This window comes from Natator depressus, chromosome 3 (genome assembly GCF_965152275.1).
Source record: "Natator depressus isolate rNatDep1 chromosome 3, rNatDep2.hap1, whole genome shotgun sequence".
In the NCBI taxonomy this organism is placed as follows: Eukaryota; Metazoa; Chordata; order Testudines; family Cheloniidae; genus Natator; species Natator depressus.
The window spans coordinates 98861781-98877961 of NC_134236.1; the positions used below are offsets into that span (position 1 = coordinate 98861781).

General features: G+C 39.2%; 1 protein-coding gene across 1 annotated transcript in view; it reads right to left on the reverse strand.

Annotated features, from left to right (window-relative positions):
* Window positions 1-3699: 3699 nt before the first annotated feature.
* LOC141984512 (vesicular inhibitory amino acid transporter-like) overlaps window positions 3700-16181 on the reverse strand; it is a 50738-nt gene continuing 38256 nt past the window's right edge. Inside the window, exon 3 of the mRNA XM_074947595.1 lies at window positions 3700-4851. Coding sequence (XP_074803696.1) covers window positions 3700-4851 — 1152 coding nt within the window. The remainder of the gene's footprint in view (window positions 4852-16181) is intronic.

Genomic DNA, 16181 nt, shown 5'->3' on the forward strand with positions numbered 1-16181 from the left:
TGAGGTTCTCCCATTTCAAACAGAGGTTCAGTAACTCCTCACTTAACGTCCTCCCACTTAAGGTTGTTTCAAAGTGACATTGCTGCTCAATTAGGGAACATGCTCATTTAAAGTTGTGTGCAATGCTCCCTTATAACGTTGTTTGGCTACCTGCTCTGTACACAGCATGTAAGATTTTGTGGAAGAGCAGCGACTTTACAAGGGAGCATTGCACAAGTTCCTCTTCTCCGCCTCCTTCCCCTCCCTCCCAGTGCTTCCACTCCTCCCCCTCCCTCTCAGAAAGTCCTAAGCTCTGCCAAACAGCTGTTTGGCAGCAGGGAGACGCTGGGAGGGAGGGGGAGGAGCAGGGATGCGGCGTGCTCCGGAGAGGAGTTGGAGTGGGGGTGGGAAGAGGTGGGCCTGGAGTAGAGTGGGGACGGGAAGAGGTGGGCCTGGAGCACCTCCCAGCAAAGTCGGTGCCTGTTCTTCTCCGGGTAAGTTGCCACTGCTGCTGCGAAGGTGCTTCCTAGCGTCCTTGCCTGCAGTGGGTTGTGCCTGTGTGGGGTAAGCCAGGGGTACTTCCCAACCACAGTACAGTACAGTACTGTACAGTATATAATGCCTTTTGTCTGCCCCCCCCCCCCAAATTTCCTTGGAACCTAACCCCCTGCATTTACATTAAATCTTATGGGAAAATTGGATTTGTTTAACATCGTTTCACTTAAAGTTGCATTTTTCAGGAACATAACTACAATGTTAAGTGAGGAGTTACTGTACTCTGTAGTGTCTGCAGGGGACATTACTGCATAGCAAGCTAGTGCACTGAAGATTCACACCCGGTTTGCTGTGCAGTAATATCTCAGCTAGACAAGCCTTCAGATTCTCTTCAGTACCTTGATATGTGAGAAAGGTCCTAGGTAAATTATTACATCATGATGGTGATAATATAGGAGCTTTATGCAGCATAAAATATCTATGGCCTTTTGAGCTAATCAGTTGCAGGAAAGAATCCTGAAAAAAATGACCAACTTAACTTCCCTGCTTCTGAAGTAGCAGATGTTGGCTTCTACAGAAGGCCTCGAAGGCTGAGTTTGCCATGGAAGTCAAACCAAAGAAATGTGTGTGCTGTGGAGTTGCTAAGGGTGAAAAGAGCTCCTACAATAAGCTGCTCACCTCCTGGAGGCACTTACTCCTCAGATTCTCAGGTCAAGTCTGTTTCCCAGATAGGGGTCCTGAAATTCATAAAAATTACTTATGAAAGATCCCGTTTAAAAAACAAAACAAAAACATTTGGAAAGCAGGTAGGTCTACCATATGTTGATCTCTGGCAGCTGGGTCAGAGGGTATGAGGCAGGCCAGGGCCAAAAATCCATGGGACATTCAGGGCTGTATCCACATACTGTTTGAGCTCACTAGCTCCTCTTTCAACATGGACTGCATGGCTTACAAGGTTGTCCGGCTGTTACTGTCCATCACCAAACCCCTCTCATGTAACTTCCTTTTCCCTAACACGTACCATTCTTTGGTTGCCCATGCCTCTACTACCCACACTACTATTTCTGTTTGTAATACTTTGAAGGCTCCTATATGTTGGTGGGGCACTACAAATACTCAAATAGCTATCTGGTGATAGACCCCCTAACTACCAAGATAAGTTTTTTTCTTTTTGAAATTGAGAAGTTTTTGCATATTGGTTTTTCAGGGTTTTTTGTTTTTCTCTTCTTTTCTCCCCATACATTTTCAGTGGCAACATAGGAATGAGGGAGGGGACACAAACAGCAATTGAAAAACCAAAGAACTTCCAATATTTCCATTTTCAATTTAGAAAAGAACAAAACCAAAATCAGTTTTGGGGGCATTTTGTCCAAAAACTAAAAACATTTCAAAGTGTTTGCAAAACCTTTGGAGAAAAACTAAGGGTTTTGTTGTTTTGTACATTTTTTTTTTTTTGAAAAAAATCATACTACTTTCCAACCATTTCTAGTTAAAATATTCAAATTCATTTGACGACTTCCCTCAGTGGTACATTAACTGAGGCAACTCTAAGCAATCTCTGAAGAATACAAGACAGAAAGCAATAAAAGAAAATGGGATGGGGGGGGGAAAGCTTGTGCAATTTGGTTTGGAGATTTGTTGAAAGAACTAAGCTCAAGAATTCTTATGCAACACTTCAAACTACCTTCTTATGTCCTCAGACACAAAAAGGATAAAATATAACTAATACTGTTCTTGCATGTTTACTTATTTGAGAATGTTCTCCACATAAAAAAGTAATGATACCCTTTCATTGACATCATCCAAGGGATAATATCCTTTTGTCTATGTCATTGGGGGTAATAATAACCTTTCAACTACTTCAGTGAGCAGCGCTTTTTTTTGTCATTCTACATAAAAATAAAAAGACTATACTTTTTAAAAGTAGATAGGGACAAATATGCTCCTATTTACATTTGCATCAATACAGAATAACCCAACTGAAGTCGACGGAATTAAATTGGTGTAAATGTGGAGCAAATGAAAGCAGAATTTGACCCATAGTGTTTAAGAGAGTACACAAATGCTAGAAGACTAGTTACTTTCTTGTTTGTGCTGGGGGTTTTGTTACGATACAGCAGTTTTGTTTTCTTAATTCATTAGTGTCCTATATTTAACGCCTGAAACTTGAGAAGTGTACGTTTTTCCATTAATTACCAGAAAGAATACAAAGGAACAGACTGACATACTTGGTCTTATGAATAGTGTTGATCACTTAAGTTTAGTTGTGCATCATTTATCATTGAATAGGTTAGCCTTGAGAGGCCACTGTCAGGTCAGTCGCATTGCTGCTAAGATATTAAAAAGAAAAATATCGCAGTTAAACAGTTATTATTGACGTTTCCACTTTGTGCATGCCAGCATATGGTTGGATGAGATTCTCCTTGATATGACTCAGTAAAGGGTTGCATGAAGCTGTTCATAATGAAAATTTAAATTTTCTTCTTTCAAATAATTACTTTGAAAGTAATTATTTGAATAACTTAGCATAGCTTTAGTATAATAAGATATGTATTCATTAAAGTACCCTGACTAGATTGCTTCCTATCATGGTAACTTTTCACTAAAGTGATCAGCGATGCTGATCTCTTTATTAAACTAATATCTTTTAAAATTAAAGACGATGGCAAGTTATACAGGATGTTAACTGTGTGTTTGTTTGTTGAACTTGATTTACTTCATTTCAGCTTTTAATTTAGTCAGATAAAATAAAAAGATCAAAGAAATTTTCTGCCTAATACAGAAAGTGAAGAGCATATTAACTTCTTCATTCTACTAGTAAGACATCTTGTAATCAAACCAATAGGATAAATGCATTGCAGGAGAATGAATCTTAGAAACTGACTTCCAGGAAAACTGCACTGATTAGCTATAGTTCCTTTAAGAACATATATACGCACAAATAACTGTGAATTAAAAGTGGGAATGGTCTATTAAAAGTGCTTCTGTTTTGCTTGGTATAGCACTGTTAATGTTGAACATGAGAGCAAATGAAACTTCCATTTCAATTCAATGACAAAATATTTTAATTGTAAACAAAATTGTTTTTCTTTCTTTACTCATTTTAAAAACAAGTAATAGTTCTTATATTAAAGCACATTTGTGCTGTGTCATATATTAATTTTGGAATTGCATTCACAGTGGTAATACGCAAGAGTATATCATCAGATTTTCAAGATGGCCTTTCTACCTTCCTCCAAATGCTTCAATCAGTCCTTTTATTGAGCAGACTATACCTGCTAAGCTGCAAAGGAAACCCACAGTAAAAAGAGAAATGGCTGCACATTTCTCCAAGAACACTAACTTTCCCCATTTAAGTTTTAAGTGGAAAATAGAAGGAAGAAGAAAAGTCATAGCAGCACCCGTTACACTGCCTGTTAAACCCATCAGCAGAGCAAAATGTGGTATGAACATGGCCATCAGCAGAGTAAACAAGAGGGCCAAGCCTCTTAAAACTACAATAAACAGTGGGGTTCTGTAATCAGAATGATTGCTGTTAGATATGCAAGTATGCAGTATTTCTGTGACTGCAAAAAAGGGCAATGGGTAAGACAGAAGAGCCTTGGCTAAGAAGCACAAATTCACCAGGGTTTTTAGGGATGATGGCAGGTTGTCAGTAATAACTTCCTTTGTCTCTTCGCCCCAAGTCAGGAATGCAGTCAGTGCAAAGGCTGTCTTGAAGAGACAAGCAAAAAAGTGAGTCCAGTTCAACATACAGCTAAATTCCTTTGGGTTTTTCATGTTCCCTTCAAGAGTAGGAAGAAATATTTGTGAAGTGTAACTGAAAATGATCACCCCCACTGAGACCAGGAAATCCTCAAACTCAATGGGGAGTCTAAATCTTGTCCAAGACCACTGATGTATTTGTGTCAGACAGTAACTCATCACTATGAAGATGATAATGAAATGGACTAAGGAGCAAAGCAAGCTGAGTTTGGAAACAATGCTGAGAGTTTTGATAAACACACAAGGCAGCAGTGTTACAAACACAATTACAGACCAAGTTTTCTCAGTCACTGGTAAATATGGAAAACTATGTGACAGCAAGTTCCCACTAACAACCAGATACAAAATGCACGTCATGATCAGTTCCATCACCTGGGTCACATTGACAACTATGCCACCTAGTTTGGGAAATCGCTTTTTACAGCAGGCATTAGCAATGTCTTCGTATGTGTCTCTCACTCTTATGAGCTGCCCGTCTTCATCTTCTTCGTACAAGCAAGCGATTAGAATTTTGCCAGTATAGCAGCAGAACATTGCAGCCAGGATAATAAGAAACAGCCCACTGTATCCACTGTGGAGAAGAGCATATGGCAATCCTAGAACAAAAATTCCCTAGAGAGAGAGAGAGAGAGAGAGAGAGAGAGAGAGAGAAGATAGGACAAAAAACCTTGAGGCAAAATGTTTACTAGAAGCAACGCTTTCGAACCTGCATCTGTTGAGTATCATCTTTTCCATGGTGGGAGAATTGTTATAGTATTCTAAGTAAATAACAATTGCAAAAAAAAAAAGTGTTTATTTAGGATAAATGAAGTTGTCAGCAAAAATAACTGCTCATCCAGACACATATGTACAGATAAGCTAAGAAAGAGAGAATGCAAGCAAATGGTAGAGACAAGTTCCTGTTTAATATTTAATGCTGATGTGATTAGAAGCATATTTTAAAAGGCTTATAGGCAGTTATTCAGTCAACATGCATATTAATGGAGCAGGTTCAATAATAAAATCAAAGAGCTGTAGCAGCTGCTGTATAAGTTTCACCCAAATATTAAAATAGTATCTTAGGCAAATCCAATAATGACACATGGTTTTGGTTTAAAGATTATACGGGGGTCACAGTTAACAGTCATCTGGAAATAAAATGCCATTCGTGTTGGAATGGGTTACTTCTGCAGCAGTCTGAAACCTTATGGGTTCTTTGCTGTTGTATTCATTCCTGAAGTGAACACTCTTGTAGCTGAGAGAATAGAAAGTTTGGCCTTATTTATATGTCTAAAAATGTATGGTGGGTATACACATACTTTTCTCTGAACACTTTCTCAGAGGAATTGGATTATATTTGTTTTATCCAGTGCACAGTCCCACACTTCAGTTTCATGAAACACCGTGTTCATGGTCTTTTGCAAGTGTGTTTTTGTTGCTTTTGAATTCAGATCAATACAAAACTATCAAATTCTTGAACCCAATAGGCATGCATACAAAAGATTCAATTTAAGCTAAACAGCATCCCTGACATTTCCCTTGTTTCCCAGGTGACAAAGCTGAAGATATACAACGTACATCAGTGCTTTGTGTTCTTGGTGATAATTAAAATAAAATGGAAGGGAAGCAAAATAAAGCTAAATTCATTACATTATTTTATATTATGTCTTACAGCATTATAGGTGAATAAAATGTAGGTATTAACACATTTAGCCAGGCATGGTGACCCAAATCATGAGATCCTTGCTGAGAGTCATATGCCATCAATGGGGCTACATGCAAAGTAATCAGATTAAGTCTCTTGGTGTGCAAATGCTTAAACATGTGCTTAATGTTACTCACATGTGTAGTCTCATTGTGTACAATTAGTCATACAAGTAAGTGTTTATAATCAGGGTCTTCATTTGTGCTCAGCATGAGTAAAAGTGGCAGAATATGTGCCTCATTATTTACATAGGGCCTACTTCTGTCACTCTTACTCAGTTTGTGTGGTAGTTTACTCAGTGATTATGTTCAGAGTAAGATATTACTCAAAATGAGTAAGGGTAGTGTAATTGGGCCTTTGCACCCAGATTCTCAAAGGTGTTTAGGTGCCAACTCCCTTTGGAATCAATGGGAGTTAAGCATCTAAATATCTTTTGAAGATCAGGGCCTTAGTCCTTACTCAGGTCAAATCCTGTTGCTTTCAATAGGAATTTTAAAGACCTCAGGATTAGGTCCATCATGAGCTTATAGGTGGGCTGAGCACAACTTGTATGTTATTTGTAAGGGAAAAAGGTAGAAAAGAGAAGGTAAGTACAGATCTAGATAAGAGGTTTGGCGGCGAAGAGAAACTAATGGTAAACTACTGAAAGTAATATACTGTGATCTCCTTTCTTGTCTCCCAGCCATAAACTAACATACATTATAAATCAATGACTGCAGGGGCCAGCGAGCAAAGGAGAAAGATGGGCAGCCAACAAATTAAAACGACATCTTTACGCTAAGTTACTAGGCAAGTTAGATCACCCATCATGTGCACCAGTGGTATCTATTTTACTTTACTTTACTGGAGGTACAGATACCTCTAAAATACAGTTGGATTAAGACTGCAGGATTACTCTTAAAACATGGGTACAATTAAGGATGTATTTAAGTGTGTATGCATTACATCTCTTATTATCGCTCAGACTGTTAATGACACTTTACTTTACTTGGGGTGGGGTAGAGTGTTTTTAAGTTTTTGGGAGAGCCCTTTTATTGAGGTATTGTAATGTTTGATCACCTGTTCATCCCACTCTTCACAGTCACCAGGACTTTCCAAAGCCAGACAGTGACTGCAGTCAGTGTCTTAATTCAGTTCTATGCAGGCTCTTATACAGTCCCCATTACCATAGTACTTGAGCAACTTCTGGAAGCACATTAAGCAACACGATTAGAATCCCTTATGTGTATTTAACACACATTCTTTGGAAGTGTCCAAAGCTTCCCCCATTTCTGGTCACTACTCATCTTTATGGGAAAGACTACAAATCTGCCTATCCACAGAATGCAAACGGTGCATGTGCAACAGCATCTTTTGAGAGCATGCACCTTTCTGGCCCATGCTTTTTAATGAGTGCTGCAGGTAAGGCACTTCCCCAAAGAACAATTTTCCTTTACTATAAAAACAATGTACAGGGATTGCCGCAATACCAGAATGGGTCTGATAGCATCTTAAAGAAACCATGTTTATATGAAAATCTGTGGAAGAATCTAGACATGAAGGCATCTTTTGTATCAGCATGTGGACAGTGCTGTTTACTCAGTTCATCAGTGTGTAGTAAGCTTATCTCTTTTCTTCTGCTTTCGTAGTATTTTTTTTTAATTATGGAATCCCAAAGTGCAGTTGGGAGTTTCAAGAGTATCTGCTGACCCAAAAAGATGACAATATAATTAAGCCACAGGTAGGTGTGAGAACAGGCCTTCCCCAAACAATAGCTCCTCCCCTGCTGAATTTAGTCCATTAACATTTATATAACTATCCTCATCCCAGAGTAAAACAGAAGTCTTTCAGATAACATTATCACATCCCACAGCCACTGACAGGTCTCCCCATAGGTATCTGTTTTCTCTTATTTAACTGTTACTTTAATCAGAGCATGGCATAACTAACTTTTAAGATCCCCTTGCTATTTACTTATATCCAATTATTTTTCTTTGGTTGCTAACTCAGGATACAGTTGTAACCAAGGCCACATTTTTCTGTCTTCTGAACTCAGGCCTAATTACTCTTTGGAAAAGCTGGCAGAACAGTTACACAGAAATAATCTCAGGATTTGGATAAACTGTCTGCTCGTTCTTAAAATAATCCACAAAGGGTTGCCAATTTCAGTGTACCTGGAAGCTACATTGGAGTTGACAAATGGAAGTTTAGACTGAACATTTCCACAGTAAGCCAAGTTTTTCTCCCCTATTGATAGTGTCTGAAGTCCCTCTTTTGCTTTTTTTTTTTATTTTTTAAATGTATGATTATGGAGGATGATGCTAAGAGACTCAGGGACTTACTGTTTCTGCTTCCTTCAGCATCTTCTTGATAATGGAGAACAGCAAGCCTCTAGCCTCCTGGCCATAACTGGCTGTGTAGTCTTTTCAGTACAGATGATGATTAGTAGCCAGAAATGAGAGTTTGGGACACTTCCATAACGTATGTGTTAAAATAAAAAGTGGCACTGCCTCCATTGTCTCTCCAGAATCTGTTTTATTACTACCATTTCTTTTTAAAAACATTTTCACCAGTGTCCTTTGGCAGCAGGTTGTCAGTTTTTTTTATATACGTCCAAAAGAGTTAATGATGAAAAGTGAGAGTCCAAATAAAGCAGGATCTCTTGCCAGACTTCAGAATCCTACTCATCCTCAATCTCCAGTTCCTAACTCACTACAAGTGATAATTTCTGTAAGGACACTTTCTACATGTCATCAAGTTTAAAAATAGGAGTTTCAAAGGAAAAGATACCTCTAATAAGCACTTTTTCAATGACAATGTCACATAACTGCACAGATAGCGGGCCAGATTCTCTGATTTGTTAAGGCTGTTTCATTGTGAAGCAACCTGAAAAAGCTTAACTAGTCCATGGAAGATTCCTCCCACATAAATAAAACCTCACATGATGTAAGGGTGCTGTAACAGCTTTGATGCTACTTTACTTCCCATTCACCCATATAGGGGTTGAGTCTAATGGAAGGGAGTGGGGTTAGTGTAGCTCGAAACCCTGGTGATGATTGGCTGCTGTAATAGGGCCACAGGCAGACAGGCATAAAGTGGAATACACACTGGGGTCTAGATTGGTGATTAGACAGCCTTTGCAACAAGGACCAGAAAAAGTTGACGAAAGCAAGGGAGAATGGGACAAGCCACACCCAGAACTCAGCCCCCAGCTAGGGGCTATCAGCTCAGCCAGAGCATCCCCATCGGGAAGCAGACAGATCTCCCAGCCAACCCCAGAGGCACCAACCCAGTCACAGGTCCCTGCCAAGTCCAGGACAAGTAGTAGCCAGGGTCAGGGTTACCTGGATGCCAGTCCAAAGAGATGACAGAGTCAGGCAGGAGCATGGCAATCCTACATCTTATTCAATGCTTCAAACTTGTCAGGCCTTAGTTCTGCTCATTAGTTTTCCCTAGTCAGTTATGTAAATAAGGTGATACATATTCACCAAATATACATTTAAAGAAACTCTCCAGATTTCTGAACTTCCAGCCTTAACAGGGCTTTGTCATGCATGTCATACTGACTCCTTAATTTTACAAGCCATTTCAGCCTATAATGTATCACACCCCTGTAAAAACAAAGCAGTATCCCTCACAGGGAAAACAACCTGGCACAAAGAGAATAGACCAAATCATGCTAGGAAGGGAATGAAGTGATAAAGGAACAAAAAGAATGATGTAAAAAATTTGTTCAACCTTAGGGCTAAATTAAATGAAAAAATAAAGTAGGAAGTGAAGTAAGTACAAATAAATGGATAAATTAGTTAGTAACAGGAGCCCAGAATATCATATGTATTGGCTTAATATCAGAATAGATGGAAAAAAGGCCAGAATGCTATAAAGGTGCTAGGTGCTCATAAACCTTCCAAGCCATTTGCAAATATTATACAGAAGCAGTATAATAGGGTAATCCTAATATTTCTGCAACCATATACTTGGGTGTCTATGTGAATCTGGGTTAGGCATCTCCTTGGAAGGGCATGGGGATGAACCTATGAACGCAGGAAAAAAATATACTGTCATACAATGCTAGATTAAGTTGTTTAGGGATATCACCTCACCTGTGTTGTTTTTCCTGTATTTACAGAAACATACATTTCCACACTATTTATATGAAAATACAGATAAGCGCTTATTTGAACCAGAGCTAGATTTAGAAATACAGCAAATCCCTTAATCTTGTGCAATTAGAACAGAGCCATTTGCAATAGTACCTGGGTTTGTTTTGTTTTCTTAGCCTCTTCAACAACCTATTTGGACATATCAGTGGCTTTCACATCCCCATGGTTGTTTTCTATTTTATTTTTATTTTTAAACAGTAACTTCAACAGCATCAGATAGCACAGGTTAAATTTAGCCTTCCTGTTCCTTAGTTTATTTTAAATAGGGATGAAGGTGCCCTGCAACTCTGGGTCTCCAAAATGATGTCTGAGAAAAGAAACTCAGGGCCTTAGTCATTTTAAAGTTAGTTCTGTAAAGAAAAAAATAAGTATACATTTTCTACGCTGGTATTTCAAGAATTTAACTCTTGTCCAAGCTTGCATTATTTGTGACTCAGAAACCTGCATGAGTGAAAACTATGCCCACTGGAAATAATAGCAGAAAGAGAATTTTTATCTAGTCCTTACCTCTCTCAAGCTTCCAGAGATTCATTTTTCCCCAATAGCTTTTAAGGCCAGAGGGACCCATTAGATCATTTAGTCTAGTGGTTTTCAACATTTTTTTCATTTGCAGACCCCTAAAAATGTCAAATGGAGGTGCAGAGCCCTTTGTAAATCTTAGACCTAGTCTGTGAAACTCACAAGGGTCAGCAGACCACAAGTTGACAACCACTGATCTAGTCTGATTCCTCTTGTAACAAAGGCTATAGAACCTAGTTACTCTTGTAGTGAGCCCAACAACTTGTATTGACTAAAATATACTTCCAGAAAGGCATCCATGCTTGATGGGAAGACAGCCAGAGATAGAGAATCCACCACTTTCTTAGTAGTTTGTCCCAATAGTTAATCACTCTCACTATTAAAAATGTCTGCCTTATTTCCAACATGAATTCTTCTGGCTTTAACTTCTAGCCATTAGTTCTTCCTAAATTATGGAGTCCGCTAATGTCCGCTGTTTCCTCCCCATAAACATATTGATACACCATAATCAAGTCACCTCTCCATTTTCTTTCTGATAAGCTAAACAGACTGAGCTTTTTTACTCTTCTCTCCAGCCCTCATATCATGAGTGTGTCTCTTCTCTTCATCTTCTCCAATTTTTCAACATCCTTTTTGAAATGTGGACACCAGAACTATAGTCAGTATTCTAGTATCAGTCTTACCAATGGCCATATATAGAAGTAAAATTACCTCTGTAGTCTTCTCTTTATACATCCATGCTTTGCATTAGCTCTTTTTGCCACAGCATCACAATGGGAGCTCATATTGAGGTGTTTGTCCACTTTGACACCTAAACCCTTTTTAAAATCACTGAATCACAGGATACAATCCCCCATTCTGTAGGTATGGCCTGCATTCTTGGTTCCTAGATGCATAACTTTGCATATGGCTGTATCAAAACACATTTTGTTTGAAAGGGCCCAGTTTACCAAGAAATCCAGATCATTCTGTACTGCCCTGTGCTCATCATTATTACCACTCTGCTAATCTTTGTCAGCAGTCATTTTATATTTACTTCTAAGTCATTGGTAAAATATTGAATGGCATTGGGCCTGGTACTGATCCTTGCATAACCCCACTAGAAACACCCCATTCAATGATGAATCCCCACTGATGACTACTTTTAGAGATCTGTCAGTTAGCCAGTTCTTAATCCATTGATCATGTGCTTTATTGGTATTATACGGTGCTAATCTTTTAATCAGAATGTTGTGCATTACCAAGTCAAAAGCCTTACAAAAGTCAAAGTATATTACATCTACACAGTTATCTTTATCAGCTCAACTTGTCATTGCATCAAAAAATGAAAGCAGGTTTGTCTGATGAGCTGTTTTCCATGTATCTATGCTTTGATTCTTTATTGATTGAATACTATAGCAGCTTTTCCATTATTTTGCCTAGGATCATTCCATACCATTTACGCTTTTTGAATATGGGCAGGACATTAGCAGTCTTCCAGCCTTTAGAAATTTCCCAGTATGCCAAGATTTATTACATTTATTATTGTTTTTTATTTATTTATATTACCTTTGTGCTTAGGGTCCCTATCGTGAACCAGGAATGTGCTAGGGGTTCTACAAACACAGGACAAAATAATGAACCCTTCCCTTAGGAAAATACAATCTTTACTCATCAGCTGGCCACAGGTTTCCTCAGCCAACTGCCCCTTCACTTTCTTGCTGAACAAGGATGGACTTTTAGTTATTTTCTTGTGTGGGGAATTGTGGCTTTCTAGCCATCGAATAAAGCCTTCTTAAACAACTCCCACTTTTAATTCACACTTTTCTGTCTACATTTTCCTTCCCAATCATTTTTGCTCATAATTTTCTTCAGCTTTGGGGAATTAGCCCTTTGGAAACACCAGAAATATATATTTGATTGGTTGAGACTGTCCTCTGTTTGCCCATAATGAATGTAATCAGAGCCAATGATCAATTCATTTTCATGTATCATAATGAGGTCCAAAATAGAATTACCTCTCACTGGTTGCTACACCCTTTGTGCTAGAAAATTACCAAATGTAATTTTTATAAACTCTAATGCTGGTCTACTACTGGTTACATGAGATCTCTGGAATATGTCCTTCAAACTGAAATCCCTCATAACAGCACAGGCTTCTTTAAACACTTTACAGAAAAGCTCTTAAGGAGCAACTCATCCTGTTCTCTGGTTTGATTCGGTGGTCTACAACAGCCCCCCCAGTATCCCTTCTCGGCTTAGTTACTGGGAATATTGATCCATAAGCATTATTTTGATTGATCAATAACTCTGAAACAGGTAATGGTGTCTTTAATGTAGAGCATCATCCCTCCACATAAACACACCCACCAATTCTTTTACTCACACCATCCTTCCAAAACTGGCTGTAATCAGTGATTTTAAAATTCCAATCATGTGACTCAGTAATGCCAATTATATCAAATTTCTTCTCATCAGTGAGAATTTCCAATTGCTCTTGCTTGTTACCAGACTCCTAGCACTGGTATTTAAGCAGTTGAAAAACATGTCTTCACATTCTTTGCCACCTCAGTTCAATTTATCCATGACACACTTGTGACGTGCCCCACATAAGGCTTTTTGGAAATATGCTTATGAATGTATATATGACATAACTGGAATATGTTTTATGCTACCTATGCCATGTAGCATATCTCTGTAAAGGTTATGATCTACTGAATCTATTCATCCTATTTATATGCAAGTGTCATTATTGTATTCAAAGTTATGAATATTGGCTGTATACGTGTTTGATTTTAAATAACCTTAGTAAGGCATTTGGTCAGCTTCTTTAGAAAGGAAATTGCAAGTTAAGTGCCCAGTCAAGAAGCACTTAATGCACAATGGATCTTGGAAGGCTCCAATCCACATAAGAAGTCTACCTGAGGTAGCATGTGGACAATGGCTGCTGTGTGTTCAAGGTAGCATGTGGACAATGGCTGCTGCCTGTAAAAACTGAGTCATGCATGGACATGTGACTTGCCCATGTGACTCCAAAATGCCATCTTGGAGCTGGACTTTACATAGGAGAGAGGAGGGGGTATCCACACACAAAAGAAAGTCTATTTAAGCCCCTGGAAGACCCCTCCATTTTGTCTTCAGCTGGCTAAAGAGATAACCTCTTCACCCCCAAAGATACCTGAAAGAAACTGAAACAGAGGACAGTAACTACAGGGGCTGTGAGTGATTGCTGGACCCAGACTAGAAGGAGACTAGTCTGTAAAAGGAAGCTTACTGGAATTTCTCTGAGGATGAAGTTTTTAATCTGTATTCAGTTTTCTCACTGTATTAGACATAGACTTGCGTGTTCGATTTTATTTTGTTTGGTAATTCACTTTGTTCTGTATGCTATTACTTGGAACCACTTAAATCCTACTTTCTGTATTTAATAAAATCACTTTTTACTTATTAATTAACCCAGAGTATGTATTAATACCTGGGAGGGGGAGGGGAAAGCTGTGCATACCTCTTTATCAATGTTATAGAGGGTGAACAATTTGAGTTTACCCTGCATGAGCTTTATATAGGGTAAAATGGATTTATTTGGGGTTTGGACCCCATTGGGAGTTGGGCAGCTGAGTGTTAAAGACAGGAACACTTCTTAAGCTACATTCAGTTTAAGCCTACAGCTGTTAGGGGATGTGGTTCAGACCTGGGTCTGGGTTTGCAGCAGGTTAGAGGGTCTGGCTCAAACCAGGCAGGGCACTGAAGTCCCAAGCTGGGAGGGCAGGGAAAGCAGGGGCAGAAGTAGTCTTGGCACATCAGTTGGCAGCCCCCAGGGGGTTTCTGTGATCCAACCCGTCACAACACTGAGTTTGAGTTTGAAAACACAAGGAGCAGTTTTCCACAAGCTCCAGCTTGTTCCTGGCTGGTATAATCTTATAGATGGATCCAGCTCCTTTTAATAATAATTGAAAGACTTCAGTGGGAGTTTAATTAGGCCCTTAATCCCCAGCAATATCCCTTTTCCCCTGATATTCCTGCTCTCAGCCAGTGCAAGCCTGCTTCCAGCTTCAGGGAGGAAAGTGACACAGGTGTTTATTCTGTGATTAATGCCTGCACTTACGTCATGTACTGAGAGAACTTTGTTCAGAACTGTTGGTCTGTCAATCCTTCAGCTCATGTAAACAGGCACAGATTGTGATGAGGCAGATAGACTGCTTGGGATGGTATTGGAGGATATAGAGGGAAAGAAGTTGCTTGGTCTGCATTCATTGTAAAATGTGTATGTCCATTTGGTTGACAAAATAATCACTGAGTTCGCTCTTACTTCCATGAATAGCCAGGATTATTTGTGAGAGTCTCCACTAAGATTAAAAAGGGGAGTGGGGGAAAAGGAAATGTCTCAACAAGAAGTATTTGCTGCTGTTAAACGCTGGTTTTAAATATTTGTTCCAAAATTGAAATAATATGCTTGTGGCTTAATGCTGCATGATTTCATGGAAAATGCTTGCAAAAGTGTTGCAAAAGTTCCTGGTTTTCTATCAGAATATACTGAATCCCACAAAACATAACCTGCAAGCAAATTACTTGTTAAGGAGAAAGAAAAGGAGTACTTGTGGCACCTTAGAGACTAACCAATTTATTTGAGCGTAAGCTTTCGTGAGCTACAGCTCACTTCATCGATGAAGGAATTTGAGAAATGGGATTATGCATTACATATGGAAGCAGGGAAAAGAGAATAAAGAGGAAGGTCAGTTACACCCATAACAGCCATCACTTTTGAAAGTGAGTTGTACCTAGCAAGCTGGAATCACTGTCCACTCATCTGATTCAAGTTCATCAGGTCATAAGATATTTATATAATAATTAATAGGAACAATATAACATTACAGTTATATGCCTTTCATCCAGAAGGTTCCCAAAATACTTTATAGACTGAACCAAATCCTCTCTAGCCACTGCTATGAGGAGGAAGATGGATATTGCCAGGTATATCCCCCACTCTAGGTACCATGCTGGCCTGGACAGGAATCAGCATGGGCTATTGAGTGCAGCATAAATGTTAGCTGGCTGGACAGAGTGCATAGCTACAGTTCATGCTGCTCTATTTCCTAGCACAGCCCCCCCACCCCCAAAGGCACCCCTCAGTAGAAACCTGTCCTGGCCAGCATGATCCCTAGAGCAGAGGATATACTGGCAGCATCCCTCTTCCTCCTCACAGCACCAGCTAGAGAGAGTTTGGTCCAGTCTGTAAAGTACTTTGGGAATCAATTGTATGAAAAACATATAGCTGTAAAGTTATTTTGTTCCCATTAATTATTATAAAAGTGTTTTGTAAATTGATAAGTCAGTATGCACTGCCATGGTTGCTAAATCTCCTCTGGAATGCTAGGGAAAGATCCGGTTGTGCAATTTGAATAGGGAAGGGCAAAAGCTCTCTATTCCTTCTTCCTCTCCCCGCTCAGACCTCAAAGGGCAGGAGCTCACCCACCACTAAATACAGCCACCTCTGGAATAAAACACATCAGCTGTTCTTACTCTACACAGTTTTAGGATAAGAAATTATGGAGTGAGAGCAGCTACTCTAAACTGAGCTTGCAAATGAGTTATAGGCCCAGTGTTGGGCCTCTTCCTTC